This window comes from Argentina silus (genome assembly GCF_951799395.1).
Source record: "Argentina silus genome assembly, chromosome: 8".
NCBI classification, from domain to species: Eukaryota; Metazoa; Chordata; class Actinopteri; order Argentiniformes; family Argentinidae; genus Argentina; species Argentina silus.
In genome coordinates, this window is record NC_139662.1 from 15722021 (window position 1) to 15737020 (window position 15000).

Here is a 15000-nt window from a genome sequence, read left to right on the forward strand (position 1 = left end):
AAAGCAAGTGACTGGCAATTGTACATGGTTTTGTGTCTCACACACACACGTACACACACACACACACACGTACGCACACACACACATACGCACACACGCACGCATGCATGCACGCACACACACACGCATGCACACACAAACACACACTGCCATTCTAAGAGATGATTTGAGTATGTAAATGCAGCCCACAGCAGGTAAAGCAGCGCTGTACAACAAAGGCAGGACGCTAACGAGGCCACCCTGTACAGGACAGCATATCCAAATGACCTGCTGGTCACTAGGCATGGGGACAACCATGACAACAAACCTTTGTTCATCATAACAGTATTTGTGACTCACCTTCAACCTTTGACCTCTTTCTCAGAACACATTAACATCACTCTAGCCAGGTTACAGTAACGCGACAACATGATGAGAGTATTACACCTCTACCAGGGGAGGCCGGCAGAGGTAGAAATCAGAGGTCCTCTGATTTCTCCCTCCACCAGCCTCTCCTGATCTCTATATTTGTGTGACACACTTTCACACTTACTTTAACCAGGTCATAGTTATTGTACATGAGTGATTGGTGAAACACTGTACAGCCGTACAAGAATATCGGAACATACAACGAAACCGAAACAGAACGGTTGGACAGAGTGATATGAAAGACAGCTGAGTCTCACCTGAGCAGAGAAGTCGATGAGTTTGGGGAGCTGAACACGGTTCCCCTCGTCGCTCTTCAAGAAGTCCAATAAACTACCTATAAACACACAGAAATAAGCAAAGGAATTAGGGACTTGGGAATAGAGTCCAGGAGCTATGGACTAGGGGGAAGAAGCTAGGGGGCTAGGGGCTAGGAGCTAGGAGCTAGGACCTAGGGGTTGGTTTCACACATTGGTGTCTAGGACATAGGGTCTAGTGTCTAGGGTCTAGTGTCTAGGGTCTAGTGTCTAGGGTCTAGTGTCTAGGGTTAGGGTTAGGGTTAGGGTTAGGGTGGGTTAGGGTTAGGGTGGGTTAGGGTTTAGGGTGCAGTGTCCACTCCACATTACCCTTCTCCATGAACTCAGTGATGATGTAGATGGGCTCGGCCACGGTGACCACAGCGTTGAGGCGGACCAGTTTGTCGTGCTGGAGCGTCTTCATCAGGTTTGCCTCCATCATGAAGGCTTCCACCGACATGGTCCCCGGCTTCATGGTCTTCACAGCCACCTTGGTGTGCTTGTTGTAGGTGGCTGAAGACACGAGGACAACTATGTTACCCATGATGCACATGATGCACAGGTAGGCTTACGATGCGTTCAAGTGCCTCTCAGAAACTCAGAGTTTCCCTCCACCATTTTGTGGAGGGCTTTGGGTAGACTAGAGCTTCCTATTGGTTAATTCTGAGATAGCTCAAAGTGGGAAACTCATTAATCTCAAAGTAACCCAAGTTACGGAGTCGGAAATGTCAAGTTTCCTTGGAGGAGCACTTGAATGCACCATTCAGACAGAACAACACTGCGTAGAACACACACACCTCCCTGTTATGTCACACAAAGGAACTGTGTTGTCGTGACACATTGTGAACGTTTCACGTTTACAACATTGTTAACTTTTCACCTCACTGAATGTACCCCAGAATAGAGTATGTGTGAAGTTCTTTGACCTCTCGGTATTGGTCCAAACCGATTGTCATCGCTGTTGATTGGTTAAGAGGTGTGATTGAGATGCTGCTCACCCAGCCAGACCTCTCCGAACTGCCCTTGGCCCAGCCTCTTGTCCAGTTTGAGGGACTCTCGAGGGATCTCCCAGGCATCCTTCTCCCACGGCTTCTGGGGCTTGGGGCTGATGCAGGGGTTAGTCAGGGCCTGGCACAGTCCATCACCTAGTTCTGTAGGGAATAATACAGGGTTAAACTGTGTCTATAGGGCTGATGCAGGGGTTAGTCATGGCCCGGCACAGTCCACCTGGTTCTTTATAGCAATGAAGCAGACATGTTATCTATGGAGCTGAGACAGGGGTTAGTCAGGGCCCGGCACAGTCCATCACCTAGTTCTGTAGGTAGGAATACACACATATGAACTGACATATTATAGTATCTATGGGACTGTGGCAGGGGTTAGTCAGGGCCCGGCAGAGAGAGGAAGAATAAAGGATGATTATAGAGTATAGCTACACACGTGAACAAGCTCTGAGAAAAATGCGAATCTATTTTCATGCAATAAATACATAGGCAGTCGCTGAAACACTCATTTGTTTCCTGTGTTATGTGCCTGCGTGCATGCATGTCTGTGTGTGAGTGTGTGTGTGTGTGTGTGTGTGCATGCGTGCATGTGTGTCTGTGTGTGAGTGTGCGTGCGTGCATACATGCATGCATGCGTGGGTGTGTGTGTTAACACTCACTCTTATAGTGGCTGACCAGCTCCTGCAAGGTACTGAAGGTGATCCGAGGGGAGATGTAGAAGCCACCGTTGTCCAGTGTACGAATCTTATAGTGCTTGACCGTCTCTCCGGACTGGCCATCGCTGTCCCTGACGGACAGAGAGTAGCTCCCTGCAGCACCACAGACAGAGGGGGGGGGAGGGGGGGGTTAACTCTTCAAATGGCGTACAGGGGGCCATTTTCTGTTACATCTCTGTTACATATCTGTTACATCTCTAAACACACAGGATATAAGTGAAAAAGTGAAAAAGTGAAAATAGGTTATTTTATATGAGCCATACATTAATGAAATTGTGTGTGTGTGTGTGTGTGTGTGTGTGTTGGTGGTCAGTTGTCTCACCCTTGGTGGTCTCGCTGTCTCGGATCATGTAGGAGCCCACCTTGTTCCCTGAGGCTAACAGCTGCCGCTCGGCATCCTTCCTGCTCACGCCTTTAAAGAACCAGCTGGACACAGAGAGAGAGACGGTTACACCACGCAGAGACTACAGACACTACCGTTCCATCAGCCAGACACTGACTTCGTATCAGGGAGAGAGAAGATTGCACCACCCAGAGACTAGGGAGGCTGGTGGCAGTTGCTAACTCACTAATTGCCAAAGAATTCCGGAACACTCCCCACCTAGAATGCCAATTGTTTTGTGTGGTGGAGGTTGGCTATACAGTGCAGAGTCCCTAAGCCAATCAGTGGCCTTCCATCCTGCTCTAGTAAGTCTAGATGGGCCTCCAGTGAGATTGTAGATCTGACAGGATGATGTAGTTTATAGGCTTTTTAAAGTTGCTTTTAATCTTGAACTATTTTTATTGTTGTTTTTACTGACTTTTTGTTTGGCTTTTTTTTTATCAATCTATTCTTGTTCTCTTCATGGAATGGAGTGTCTATGAGTACTGAGAAAAGTGCTATACAAAATAAATGCATTATTATTATTATTATTATTATTATTGTTATTATTATTATTATTATTATTATCATAGTTGTGCTCTCTCCTGCAGGCTCACAGTAGGGTGGTGCTTGGAGGCACTGGAGGTCACCTCTACTTACTCTTCAGTCTCCAGGGAGTCGATGGCCACATAGTTACTGGGGATGAAACCCTCCTGGCCAGTACTGATCAGCTGGGCTCTCCACCACTCCCCTGACCTGGAAGGAGTGGGAGGGGCGGAGGAGGGGGGTGGGGGGTGGGTGGAGGGGTGGGGGAGAGAGAGAATAAAAGAGAGCAAGTGAGTAAAAGAGAGAGAGAGAGAGAGAGAGAGAGAGAGAGAGAGAGAGAGATAGAGAGTGTGGGTGAGAGAAGAGTCTAGTTATGACTAGGCTTAGACAGTTCTATGTGCGGTGTGTAAGTGCATTAACGCTATACTGATATGAGTGTGTTGATCAGATGCATCAGTGCCACACACTCACTCTTGTAAGATCTTGAGCTTGTCTCCCTTCTTGAAGCCCAGGTCTCCATCGTGCAAGCCCTCGTAGTCATACACAGCTATGGCTATAGTCTCAGCACCTGGGGAGGGGAGGGGAGGGGAGGGGGGCAGGGAGAGGTCACATCTTTAGTGTGTGTGTGTGTGTGTGTGTGTGTGTGTGCGTGCCTGCCTGCCTGCCTGTCTGTCTGTCTGTCTGTCTGTCTGTGTGCGTGAGTGAGTGCATGTGTGTGTGTGTGTGTGTGTGTGTGTGTGTGTGTGCAGTACTATATATATGTATATATGCACAGTGGTTAGTATATACATAGATATAATATATATATATATATATATGCAGTCTATGTTTATAATAGACTGTTTTTCAGTTTTAGCCCTGGGTTGCAGCATTCTATCAGCATACTGTATTATCAGGGCTGTGCCTTCTCGAGTGGACTTTTATATAGCAAAACCTCCCTGCAGTAGAGCCCCATGTGGTCACACACACACACACACACACACACACACACACACACACACACACACACACACACACACACACACAAACACACCATTCTCTGTTGCTCCAAATACATTATAATACAGGGTGATAAAATAAGTACTGTAACAGTTCTGTAGAAATACCGCAAGCAGAGCAGATACTTCTTCCCCCACGTCATCAGAATCATCAACGATGACCCCACCAGTGCCCCCCTCAAGTCACTCACACACCCACTGACATCATAACACATATGCACACACATAATCATCCATCTGCTGTTTATATTGCTTACTATTTTTTAGTACTTCTATTTTTATTTTATTCTATTTGAAAACTTATTGTATTGTTGCACTACTCTGTGGCACTGTCACTTTTGCATTTCACTGTATACTTGTATGCACGTGACAAATAGAGAATCTTGAATCTCGAACTCTGACAGTAAACTGCATTAGTTTACTGTTCAGCACCTGATCAGCCAGAGGAGGATGGGTCCCCCCCGGAGTCTAAGGAAAGTAGCGATTGTGATGTCACCGTGAGACACTCACCATCAGAGGGGACTGGAGGAGGGCTGGAGACTGTTCTGTTCTGTAGAGAGAGAGAGAGAGAGAGAGAGAGAGAGAGAGAGAGAGAGAGAGAGAGAGAGAGAGAGAGAGAGAGAGAGAGAGACAAAGAGTGAGAGAGAGAGGGGGGTAAGAGAGAGAGAGAGAGAGAGATCAAATTCAGTCACATCAAATCTCATTTATTGTTGTTGTTGTTGTTGTTGGAGTGGAGAACAGATGTAGAAAGAGGGAAACAGACCGACAGGCAGGCAGACAAACAGATAGACAAACAACAGACAGACAGACAGACAGACAGACAGACAGACAGACAGACAGACAGACAGACAGACAGAAATAGACAAGACAGACAGCAAAAAGGGAATGCCAGTCAAACAGAAACTTTGAGAAAGAGAGAAAAGTCCATTTCTGTCTGATGAGCCTCTATCTCTGTGTTCCTGATCCCGGTCCTTCCTCTTCCTGTCACTGGGTTTCTATACATAACATTACAGTCAATAAAAGGGCGTGCTGACTCAAATCCTGACTTTAGGATACAGGATCAAAAGGTCATATCGAGAAAACAAACCCCACCCTCACTAGAATGGCTGTGGTGAGGCCGGAGCAGCCTTCAAACAAAGGCCTTTCTGCATGTGCCTTCTTCAGCCCTTGTAGTTAACAGACAAACAGAAAGTAGTCAACACCCAGACAGACCAACAGGAAATGCATGTACAGTACAGAGAGTGCCCTATTCTGGGCCACTGGACACGACAGGCTATTATGCAAAGTCTTAACTTAACCGCGTGAGTAGAGCTTCAACCCCCTGCACATACAGTAAGCTGCTCTGTCAGTGTGAGTGGTGGAACACCTATCCTCTATGGGTAGGTCATCTACTAGACTCCCTGAAACCTTAAAGTAACCCTGTCTCCCCAGGGAGGCCACTGTCCTAGTCATACAGCATACTGTCTGTGCAGCTCTCTCTCTCCCTTTCTCGCTTTCTCTGTCTGTCTTTCTCTTTCTCTCTCTCTCTCTCTCTCTCTCTCTCTCTATCTCTGCCTGACTGTCTTTCATTGTTTCTGTCTCTCTCTGTCTCTCTTTCACACTCTTTCTCTTTCCACACCCCACCCCCGCTACACTCACAGCCCCACCACACACACAAACACCTAAACACCCAAACACCCAAACACACAGCCACAGAAACACACACACAGACACACACACACACACACAGAGATGTGTGCACTCACAGCCTTGGTCCCAGTAGTGGGGTCTTTGACGTAGTGGGTCACCTGCGTCCGGTTAAAAGAGTCGTCATTAGCAGCAGCCTTGCTAATTCCTGCTGGTTCCTGCTCCTTCTTGGACCCCACACAGCCCATGGTGGGACCTGCTACACACACACACACACACACACACACACACACACACACACACACACACACACACACACACACACACACACACACACACACACACACACACACACACACACAGAGAGAGACACAGAGACAGAGGGCACCACTCAATGTTACATCAACACACCATCACCTCGAATTAACATCAGAGTTAGTTCTTCCCCTTCAAGTCAAGTCAGTTGTATTGGGTGGTACAATCCAGAGGGATTTAGAGATGGATCTGACCCCACGCCCTTTTGGGGTGTTCTGAGTGGAGGAAGATTGATAATGGCACCATAATATGTGTCATTACTGGAACAACACTTGAGGTGTCATCTATGCTTGTATTCGCTATGGTGACCCCTAGCTGGCTCAGTGATGGTATAAGGTCATTTACTACATGGGTCACATACACTAGCTTAGCTTGAACAGTAACTAGCTTAGCTTGAACAATAACTAGCTTAGTTTGAACAGTAATTAGCTTAGCTTGAACAGTAACTAGCTTAGCTTGAACAGTAACTAGCTTAGCTTGAACAGTAATTAGCTTAGCTTGAACAGTAACTAGCTTAGCTTGAACAGTAACTAGCTTAGCCTGAACAGTAACTAGCTTAGCTTGAACAGTAACTAGCTTAGCTTGAACAGTAACTAGCTTAGCTTCAACAGTAATTAGCTTAGCTTGTACAGTCACTAGCTTAGCTTGAACAGTCACTAGCTTAGCGTGTACACCAGCTTATCCTGTACATTAGCTTAGTTTGAACAGTAACTAGCTTAGTTTGTACAATAACTAGGTAGCTTGTACACTAGCTTAGCCTGCACAATAAAGGACCACAGTGGAAATAAGGGTTTCACACTTTATTGTGGTATCCTCTGGGACATGTGCTCTGTGTGAATCTGTGTTTCCCAGAATAAAATCAATCAATTAACTACTTCTCCTGCCACCTGTTATATTTCAGTGGCTCACAATATTGTTATCATCTTAGTTGAAGTTGCCCTCTAGAATCAGCCTACCCACCGAAACCCTAACCCTAACCTTTATCATTAGACAGGAAACACAAAAACTGACCAGCTTCAAGACCAGCTTCTATGGGCAACTTCATCTTACACCAGGGCAGGCTGGTGGAGGTAGAAATTGGAGGACGGGCTCATTGTAATGCATGGAACAGAACCAGGAATGGTATCAAACACGTGTGAGCTGTTTGATACCATACCTTATTCCGTTCCATGCGTTACAATGAGCCCGTCCTCTGATTTCTACCTCCACCAGCTTCCCCTGCCTTAGATAGTACTGTAGGAGAGGGATACACAGCTGCTGGGAAGCCAAGGAGAACACTGAAAGGTCTTTTATGAAGTCACAGCCACCAGAGCATCAATGCTAACAAGGCTAGTATATAGTAGAATAAACCATTGGTTCCTCTGGTGTCATCTGAAAAGCACTGTGTCTCTCACAAAACGATAATACAGTAGTGCTGTGTGTGTGGGTGTGTATGTGTATGTGTGTGTGACTGCGTGTTTGTGAACAAGGTTTGTGTGTGTGTGGTGTGTGTGTGTGTGACACTGCCTGTGTGTGTGTGTTTGTGTGTGTGTGACTGCGTGTATGTCTGTGTGACACTGCCTGTGTGTGTGTGTGTGTGTGTGTGTGTGTGTGTGTGTGTGTGTGTGTAGGGTTATGAGACTGGCTGTGTTAAATATTGACTAAATGTAATTGAGACAAAGAGAGGGATTCATCAGAGTGAACAGAGGCCCTGGTCTGTGTCTGAGATAGGAGCAGGGTTATATGGCCCTTCAACTGTGTTGACATAAACAGATGAACTGGAATATATAGAGAGAGAGAGAGATGAAGGGAGGAGGGAGGGAGGGAGGATTGAGGGAGGGAGGGAGAGATAGAGAGGGAAGAAGGATGGAGGAGGGAGAGAGGAGTGGAGAGCGAGGGAGGAAGGGAGAGATAGAGAGGGAGGGACAGAGAGAGAGAGATGGAGAGAAAAAGAGAGAACGAGAGTGTGTGTGTATGTTTGTGTTTAGCTCAGTGGGCTAAGACAGTCTTGTGTCGCTCAGACGACACATCACATCACCCTCGCCGTGTTGGAGAGGGCTTGATAAAACAAATAGTGGCGTCAGATATTCACTTCCTTATTCTGCATACATGTGGTTCCTCTTGGGTTGTGTGTTGTGTAGTCATGATGTTCTGGGTTGTGTAATCATCATGTTTTGTGTTGTGTAGGAATCATGTTGTGTGTTCTGGGTTGTGTGTTGTGGGTTGTGTAGTCATGATGTTCTGGGTTGTGTAGTCATCATGTTGTGTGTTGTGTAGTCATCATGTTGTGTGTTGTGTGTTGTGTAGTCATCATGTTGTGTGTTGTGTAGTCATCATGTTGTGTGTTGTGTAGTCATGTTGTGTGTTGTGTAGTCATCATGTTGTGTGTTGTGTAGTCATTATGTTGTGTGTTGTGTAGTCATGTTGTGTGTGGTGTAGTCAGCTACCACAGCCATATCGTGTTCTAACTTCCAGTTTCCAACCATTTCTGCTTGCACCATGTCTATTCTTGGTTCCATGGTTCTATTCTATGGTTAAAAAGTTTATTTATAGGACATTTACAGAACAAAAGCAGAATAGTCTCTTAAAATAAAATAACACCAGCATATCTGCAGGCTATAGTTCTTGTTTCTGTTAATTGGAGGAGACTTATAGTGCCGTTGGTCAAAAGTTCAATTCCTTTGGAAAATGGATGAAAATGGACAGGTACTGTACAGACACTTGTCCGTCAACAGAGAAAGCATTGGTTCAATCTTTCAGATATCCCTGTCAAGTGACTCAACCAGGCCCTATAATACCAACACCAAGTCTTTGGTAGTCTCTGTCTCTAACCCACCAAACCCACCCACAGATACAAATCCCCAGTCTGTGATCTGGGCAGCCTTGCCATGCCCTGCTGAGTGCTTCTGGCCTTAGCCATAATTGCCTAACTGTCATCATGGCAACCGTCAATCATCAACCATAGGCGACCGGGAGCAGCAGAGAAGAGCAGCAGAGAGATGCCTAACCCTCATTATGCCCTGAGTGCCACTGGCCATAGCTGTAGCCTAGCCTAGCCTAGCCATCATGGCACCAACCATAGCCGTAGCCTAGCCTAGCCTAGCTATCATAGCACCAACCATAGCTGTAACCATAGCCATAACCTAGCCTAGTCATCATGGCACCAACCATAGCTATAACCATAGCCATAATCTAGCTTACCCATCATAGCACCTACCATAGCCATAGCCTAGCCTAGCCTAGCCATCATGGCACCAACCATAGCCGTAGCCTAGCCTAGCCATCATAGCACCAACCATAGCCTTAGCCTTGCCTAGTCTAGCCATCATGGCACCAACCATAGCCGTAGCCTAGCCTAGCCTATCCATCATAGCATCAACCATAGCCGTAGTCTAGCCTCCATCATGGCACCAACCTCAGGCCTGTGTATCATGTGACTGTGAGACAGACAGACAGACAGACAGACCGACGACTGATCCACAGACAGCGTGAACTACAGCCAGGCTAAACAACATTCTCTGGTCACACACTCACACGCTCTCTCATCGCTACTGTACGTTGGCACTCTCACAGCCAAGCCTAGCCCCAGGCAGTGGCAACAAAGGCCGCTTTGCATTAGGAAGTTACTATAGAATGACTTTGCATTAGGAGAGGCTACATAACAGTCTGTACAGTAGGACAAGCACAGGGGGTTCCTGGAGGCTGGCTTCTCCAACAGGTACGATATAATTACACTAGGGACTGCACTGGGAGGTTATAGGGGGGCTTCTGGTGTCGGCTGTTCCAATAGAACCTATGGACCAGTGGAGGCACTGTTTGATACCATTCCTTATTCCGTTCCATGCATTACATTGAACCCATCCACCGATGTCTACCTGAACCCCCTTTTTTCTAAGAGACCACTAGAGGGACTAAGGTGAGACTGACCCATGTGACCACGGGGGACTTCTCTCTGAGCCAACACAGACACAGACACAGAGAAGATAAACTTGTGTATTGTTATGGGAAATGATCCCACATAAACAAATGTGATACACACAGCCTGGTCCCAGATCTGTATGTGATGTAGCCAACTCCTCTGACTTCTGCTGTCGTACCACACATGATAGCTAACATACAGTATGACAATGATGTTTTAAGAACTGTTTTTAGGGTGTTCCGGGGTGTTCTGGGGTGTTCCGGGGAGTTCTAGGGTGTTCTGGGATGTTCTGGGGTGTTCTGGGATGGAGATGTTCTTTGTAAGTCCTTCTTTCTGAGCCGACATAGACAGAGAAGAAAAACTATTTTTACGGGAACTGTGAGGTTGTTTCTGTAGCTGCTGATGAGTGCTTTTCAACACGAGTTTGATGCAATGACGCAAGCATGTTATGAAGCAACCTGGGGATACTCTAGCACAAGGACAGATGACTCAACAGATTTCCATCACCGATTAACTAGTTCTGTAAGAACACAAAATATGCTCATCACTTTAGGAAGTCCAGTATTTGTCAATTATTAAGATGAGGGTATATGATAATTAAATATTTGTTAAAAATATACGCCTATGCAACATTCATATTTGTGAATGTTGCACTACATTAAAAACCATAGGCCTGCAGATGTAATAAACATGGTATTGGAGGCTACAAAGTTGCAGCTGTGAATGTACAAAGTGTGTGAATATGTGAATACTGTAGGCGGTGTTGTACTGTACCAACACTTAGTTCCTCTTTGTCTTTGTCAAGAGAGATATGATACATATTAGATGAAGTTTTAGATCAATTAGGCTAAAGGCTCAACAAACTGACAATATTACTGGAAAATATGTGGAGAGTAAACACAAAATGTAAAGAATCAAATAAAATACATGTTCACCTTTCACTATTCATTTGAAGGATAATTATATATGTTCAATCGGGTACAATAAACCTTTCAAAAATTATAATAACATCATTGACGCAGAAATTGTGTTTGTTTGTCATAATTTCACTACGACCCCGAATCTCTCATCGGGTAAATAAGAAACAGTCCATCTATGTGATCTCCACCTTCATATTACAGTTATCTTCTAATATGACTACACCCCACATCTGTCAAGTAGAGAAGACCGAGAAAATGGAAGAAGAGAGTTAACTGACCTCGTTCCTACCAGCTGTTCGTCCCGCGTATGTTCACTTATTATTTATTCGTTTTTCTAACGATGGATTATTAGTTTTTTTTTTTGTTACAGAGCACTCCTACTGTATGTTCGCTCCATCCTACGATTCCGTCGTCGGTAAATTCCGTTAGAGCGATGTGAACCGTGCGCTCTGCCTCACTCTGCTACGAGGAAGTTAGTCCTGCGCGCATCCACTGTGCACGAGGAACTTTCTCTCTGTCACATCAATCACATGTCCGCTATCTCTCTGAAGGCTGGAGAGATGTTTGTTTGTCTCTCCGTCAGGACTTCCGGCATCAAATAGTAGATGCTCTGAGTATGGCAACACTGCCATCACAATATACATGTTCTCTCTTTGAAGCTGTAATCTAATGACATTCAATCATTAATCCTTTATAAAGATTTGTGTGTGTGTGTGTGTGTGTGTGTGTGTGTGTGTGTGTGTGTGTGTCTGTTGCTGTTATGGCACTTGCTGTAAACCTATACAGATATTTTTTTTAGATTAAGATGCAGAAACATTGTGAAGGGATGAAATGAATGACACTTTGTAAATACAGTGGAGTAGACATATCTACTGTGCTGAAAAGGCATGAGGGATGAATAGCATGGTACACATTAGCCTGAAGTCTGCCCATGTATTAGTGTGTTTTGCTATTGAACTGGTACTCTCTCTCTCTCTCTCTCTCTCTCTCTCTCAGACACACATACACACTCACACACTCTGAGAGGTGGGATGCGTCATGGCGTGTTTCAGGCTGTAGCAGGTCAGCCAGAGAAATCCTCCCGCTCTTCAACTAATCCTTAATCAAATGTCAGGATTAGACACACCAACTTCCTCTGAGCCTGAGAGAGGGGAGGGGGAGGGGGGGTGGGAGGGGAGAGAGAGAAAGGGGGGGAGACGGGGGGGGGTGGAGATGGGGAGAGAGAGAGAGGGAGAGAGAGAGAGATGCGGTAGAGGTAGAGAGAGGGGGGAGAAAGAGAAAGGGGGGGGGGTTGGCTTTGGCCCCTTTAGCAGTTGTTCAGAACTTCAGATTTGTGTGATATGCATGATGTGGGTTTTTCCTGACATCCTTCCCCCTCTCTTCCTTTCTCTCTCTTCCGCTCTCTCACCACATATTCTATCTCTTCTTCTTTCTCTCCGAGTGTCCTTTTGACCTCCTCACTGAGCATTACATACACTTTGAAAGAAACAGGTGCTGCCCAGAACCTTAAAAGGTCATTCAGCTGTCCCTGTGGGAGAACCCTTTAAAGAACCCTTTAGGGGTCCATGTAGAAGCCTTTCCACAGAGGTAGAGAGGTTTGGTCATGGCTAATCTCGTATAGCCATACCTCCAAATCATGTTGTTCTCACTCCTCCTTTGGATGTCTGGAGAATTTTAGCTTAGCAGATCTGGCTTAGATTGAACTGGACGGAGCGATGGGAGATTATGCTAGAAATTTCATTGGATGTTACATTCCAAGAACCCTCCCCCCACATGCCCGTAGAATGTTGTTTCTTGTTATGTGCGTTGTCTTTTCCAAGCGGGTAGGACTATATTGCAGAGAATTGTTGCCTACTCTGTCTTGCAACTTTGAAGAAAATGGAAGAAAACTTGAAGGAAAACTGAATTCTGTTAATTTAGAGCTCCGCCCAAGCAAGGTATTTGATTAGTTTGACATGTCGTGAAGTTTGGTCTGGTCTCAACGAGGTTAGGTCAGGGCTTGTTGGCCCACAGTACCAGTTTCCAGTAACACAAAGAGTCTGTTCTCCCTGGTCAGAGCAGAGCCTGCGTGGGCCGGTGGGCTCCTACGTATGCAAACGACCCTGGACAACCAGGAACTTCACCACTGATCAGCTGTGAGATAGCTGTAATAATTACCCCGGCAATTATTGTAGGTGTGTGACTAGCTGACTGTACACACTGACTGACTGTACACACTGACTGACTGTACACACCTCTACACCATGGGGGAGGGGACTGACTGTACACACCAATCATTACATCAAGCATTACAACATTTGTCCCCATTTAGTATGATGGAGGATGTTTCACGATGTTACAGACTATTTAGAAATCTTGGACATCCCTGAATAATCTGTTGAACAATGACATTTTAGTCAAAGTTCAGGGTACTGGATGATGACATTGCTACGATTCCATTCTAGAACTCATTCATTCTAATTCTACAGTTCCATTCCCGTGGCGACAGTGTCCCTCACACTTCCTGTTCCTGTGTGTCGCCACGGAAGGGGTTTCCACATCCCTGAACGGTCCATGACACCACGGCATAACATCCTGAGGGGTTTGGGTTTATGTAATGTACAGTATGGATATAGAGTCCCTATTCTTCACCTTTCAGACAGTCATATCTGTTCTACTCAAAACATTTCTATCATATCAACACGCTTCTGCCTCAATGTCTCAACTGCCTTACTTCCTGAACAGGGCTGTGGACGAGAAGCCAAGCTTAACTTATGTTTATAGTCCAAATACGTCACGTTTTATTAATCACCATTTATGTATTAGCTTATTTTCATTTCACACTACTGAAGACATATGGATGTACTGTATGGGCTTGTGTCAACATCACTGAAGGAACAATTCATGACAAAGTCCCCAAGTTAGAATAAAGATTTCTTTTAATGATACATTCAATATTGATTTCACAGCTGCAGTACACAACAGTCTGTAGGAGCTACATAACATTATGATTCTGAACAGAGAAGAACCATAGCTTCAGATCTAAAACAAAATAACGTAAAAGTAGAGTGCATGTCATAGAGTAAGGATAAGAACACTTTTATTTAACTACATGGCGCATAACCCTGTCTTATGATTATTATTCCTACCATAGCTTTAGAAGTGTACCATTCTCTACAATACATAGAATTAGAATATTAACACTAACTCTATGCGATGCATTACCCTGTACATTATTCATACATAGGCAACAGAGGGATCCATCACAGTTTTAAAGACTGAGGGCTCCAATTTGTGTAAGCAAAACATTTGCCAAAAGTGAGCAAAGTTGGCCATTTTAACTGTAATATTTTGAATAGAATAATCCAATGGGATTTTGGAACACTGCAACCAGCGTTTGGATGATGTACAATGCATTTTAAGACAGTTTACAAAAGTTTGAATAATAATCACAGTTTTCTCAAAAACATTGTAACCGTACGAAGTACAATGAAAATCATTATGTACAGTATTCTGAGTTGTTAGGTGTATTTTTGCTCAGTACAGCAGTATTTGCTCCAGCAGATTGTAGCCCAGAGTGAGAGTCCCAGTAATGTGATCGTCTGGTTAGAGCTCTCTCCGGCTCTCTCTGTTCCTCATGCTGCTGCCTGCTGACCGTTAACATGATGAGCATAATGGGCTGTAATGGCAGACGTCCAACAGGGCTCGGATCAATACCAAGCCATTATGACTGCAGAGCTACTGGTGACACTGTCCATGTTCCCCTTTTATTATAAAGCTCTACAGGCTGTGTGTTGCTGCCTGAAACACACACACATACACACACACACACACACACACACACACACGCACACACGCACACACGCACGCACACACATACACACACACACACACACACACACACACACACACACACGCACACACACTAACTTTGTC

General features: G+C 45.2%; 2 protein-coding genes across 4 annotated transcripts in view; both read right to left on the reverse strand.

Annotated features, from left to right (window-relative positions):
- The window catches only part of hck (HCK proto-oncogene, Src family tyrosine kinase), a 16192-nt gene extending 4651 nt beyond the window's left edge, over positions 1-11541 (reverse strand). The window contains exons 1-10 of one of the 2 annotated variants that reach the window (XM_083675750.1): positions 11364-11541; positions 6072-6208; positions 4837-4876; positions 3800-3896; positions 3443-3538; positions 2744-2847; positions 2365-2514; positions 1700-1852; positions 1032-1214; positions 666-742 (exon numbers count right to left, since the gene is read on the reverse strand). In XM_083675750.1, coding sequence (XP_083531876.1) covers positions 666-742; positions 1032-1214; positions 1700-1852; positions 2365-2514; positions 2744-2847; positions 3443-3538; positions 3800-3896; positions 4837-4876; positions 6072-6200 — 1029 coding nt within the window. In that variant the 5' untranslated portion in view covers positions 6201-6208; positions 11364-11541. Of the gene's footprint in view, positions 1-665; positions 743-1031; positions 1215-1699; positions 1853-2364; positions 2515-2743; positions 2848-3442; positions 3539-3799; positions 3897-4836; positions 4877-6071; positions 6212-11363 lie in introns of both variants that reach the window. The other variant, XM_083675749.1, reaches the window with a different exon arrangement.
- Positions 11542-13985: 2444 nt separating this feature from the next.
- Positions 13986-15000, reverse strand: part of rbbp8l (retinoblastoma binding protein 8-like) — a 10938-nt gene continuing 9923 nt past the window's right edge. For both annotated transcript variants that reach the window (XM_083675720.1, XM_083675721.1), the window contains exon 15: positions 13986-15000. This exon is cut by the window's right edge and continues 716 nt beyond it. The gene's annotated coding sequence lies outside the window, so the exon portion shown is untranslated.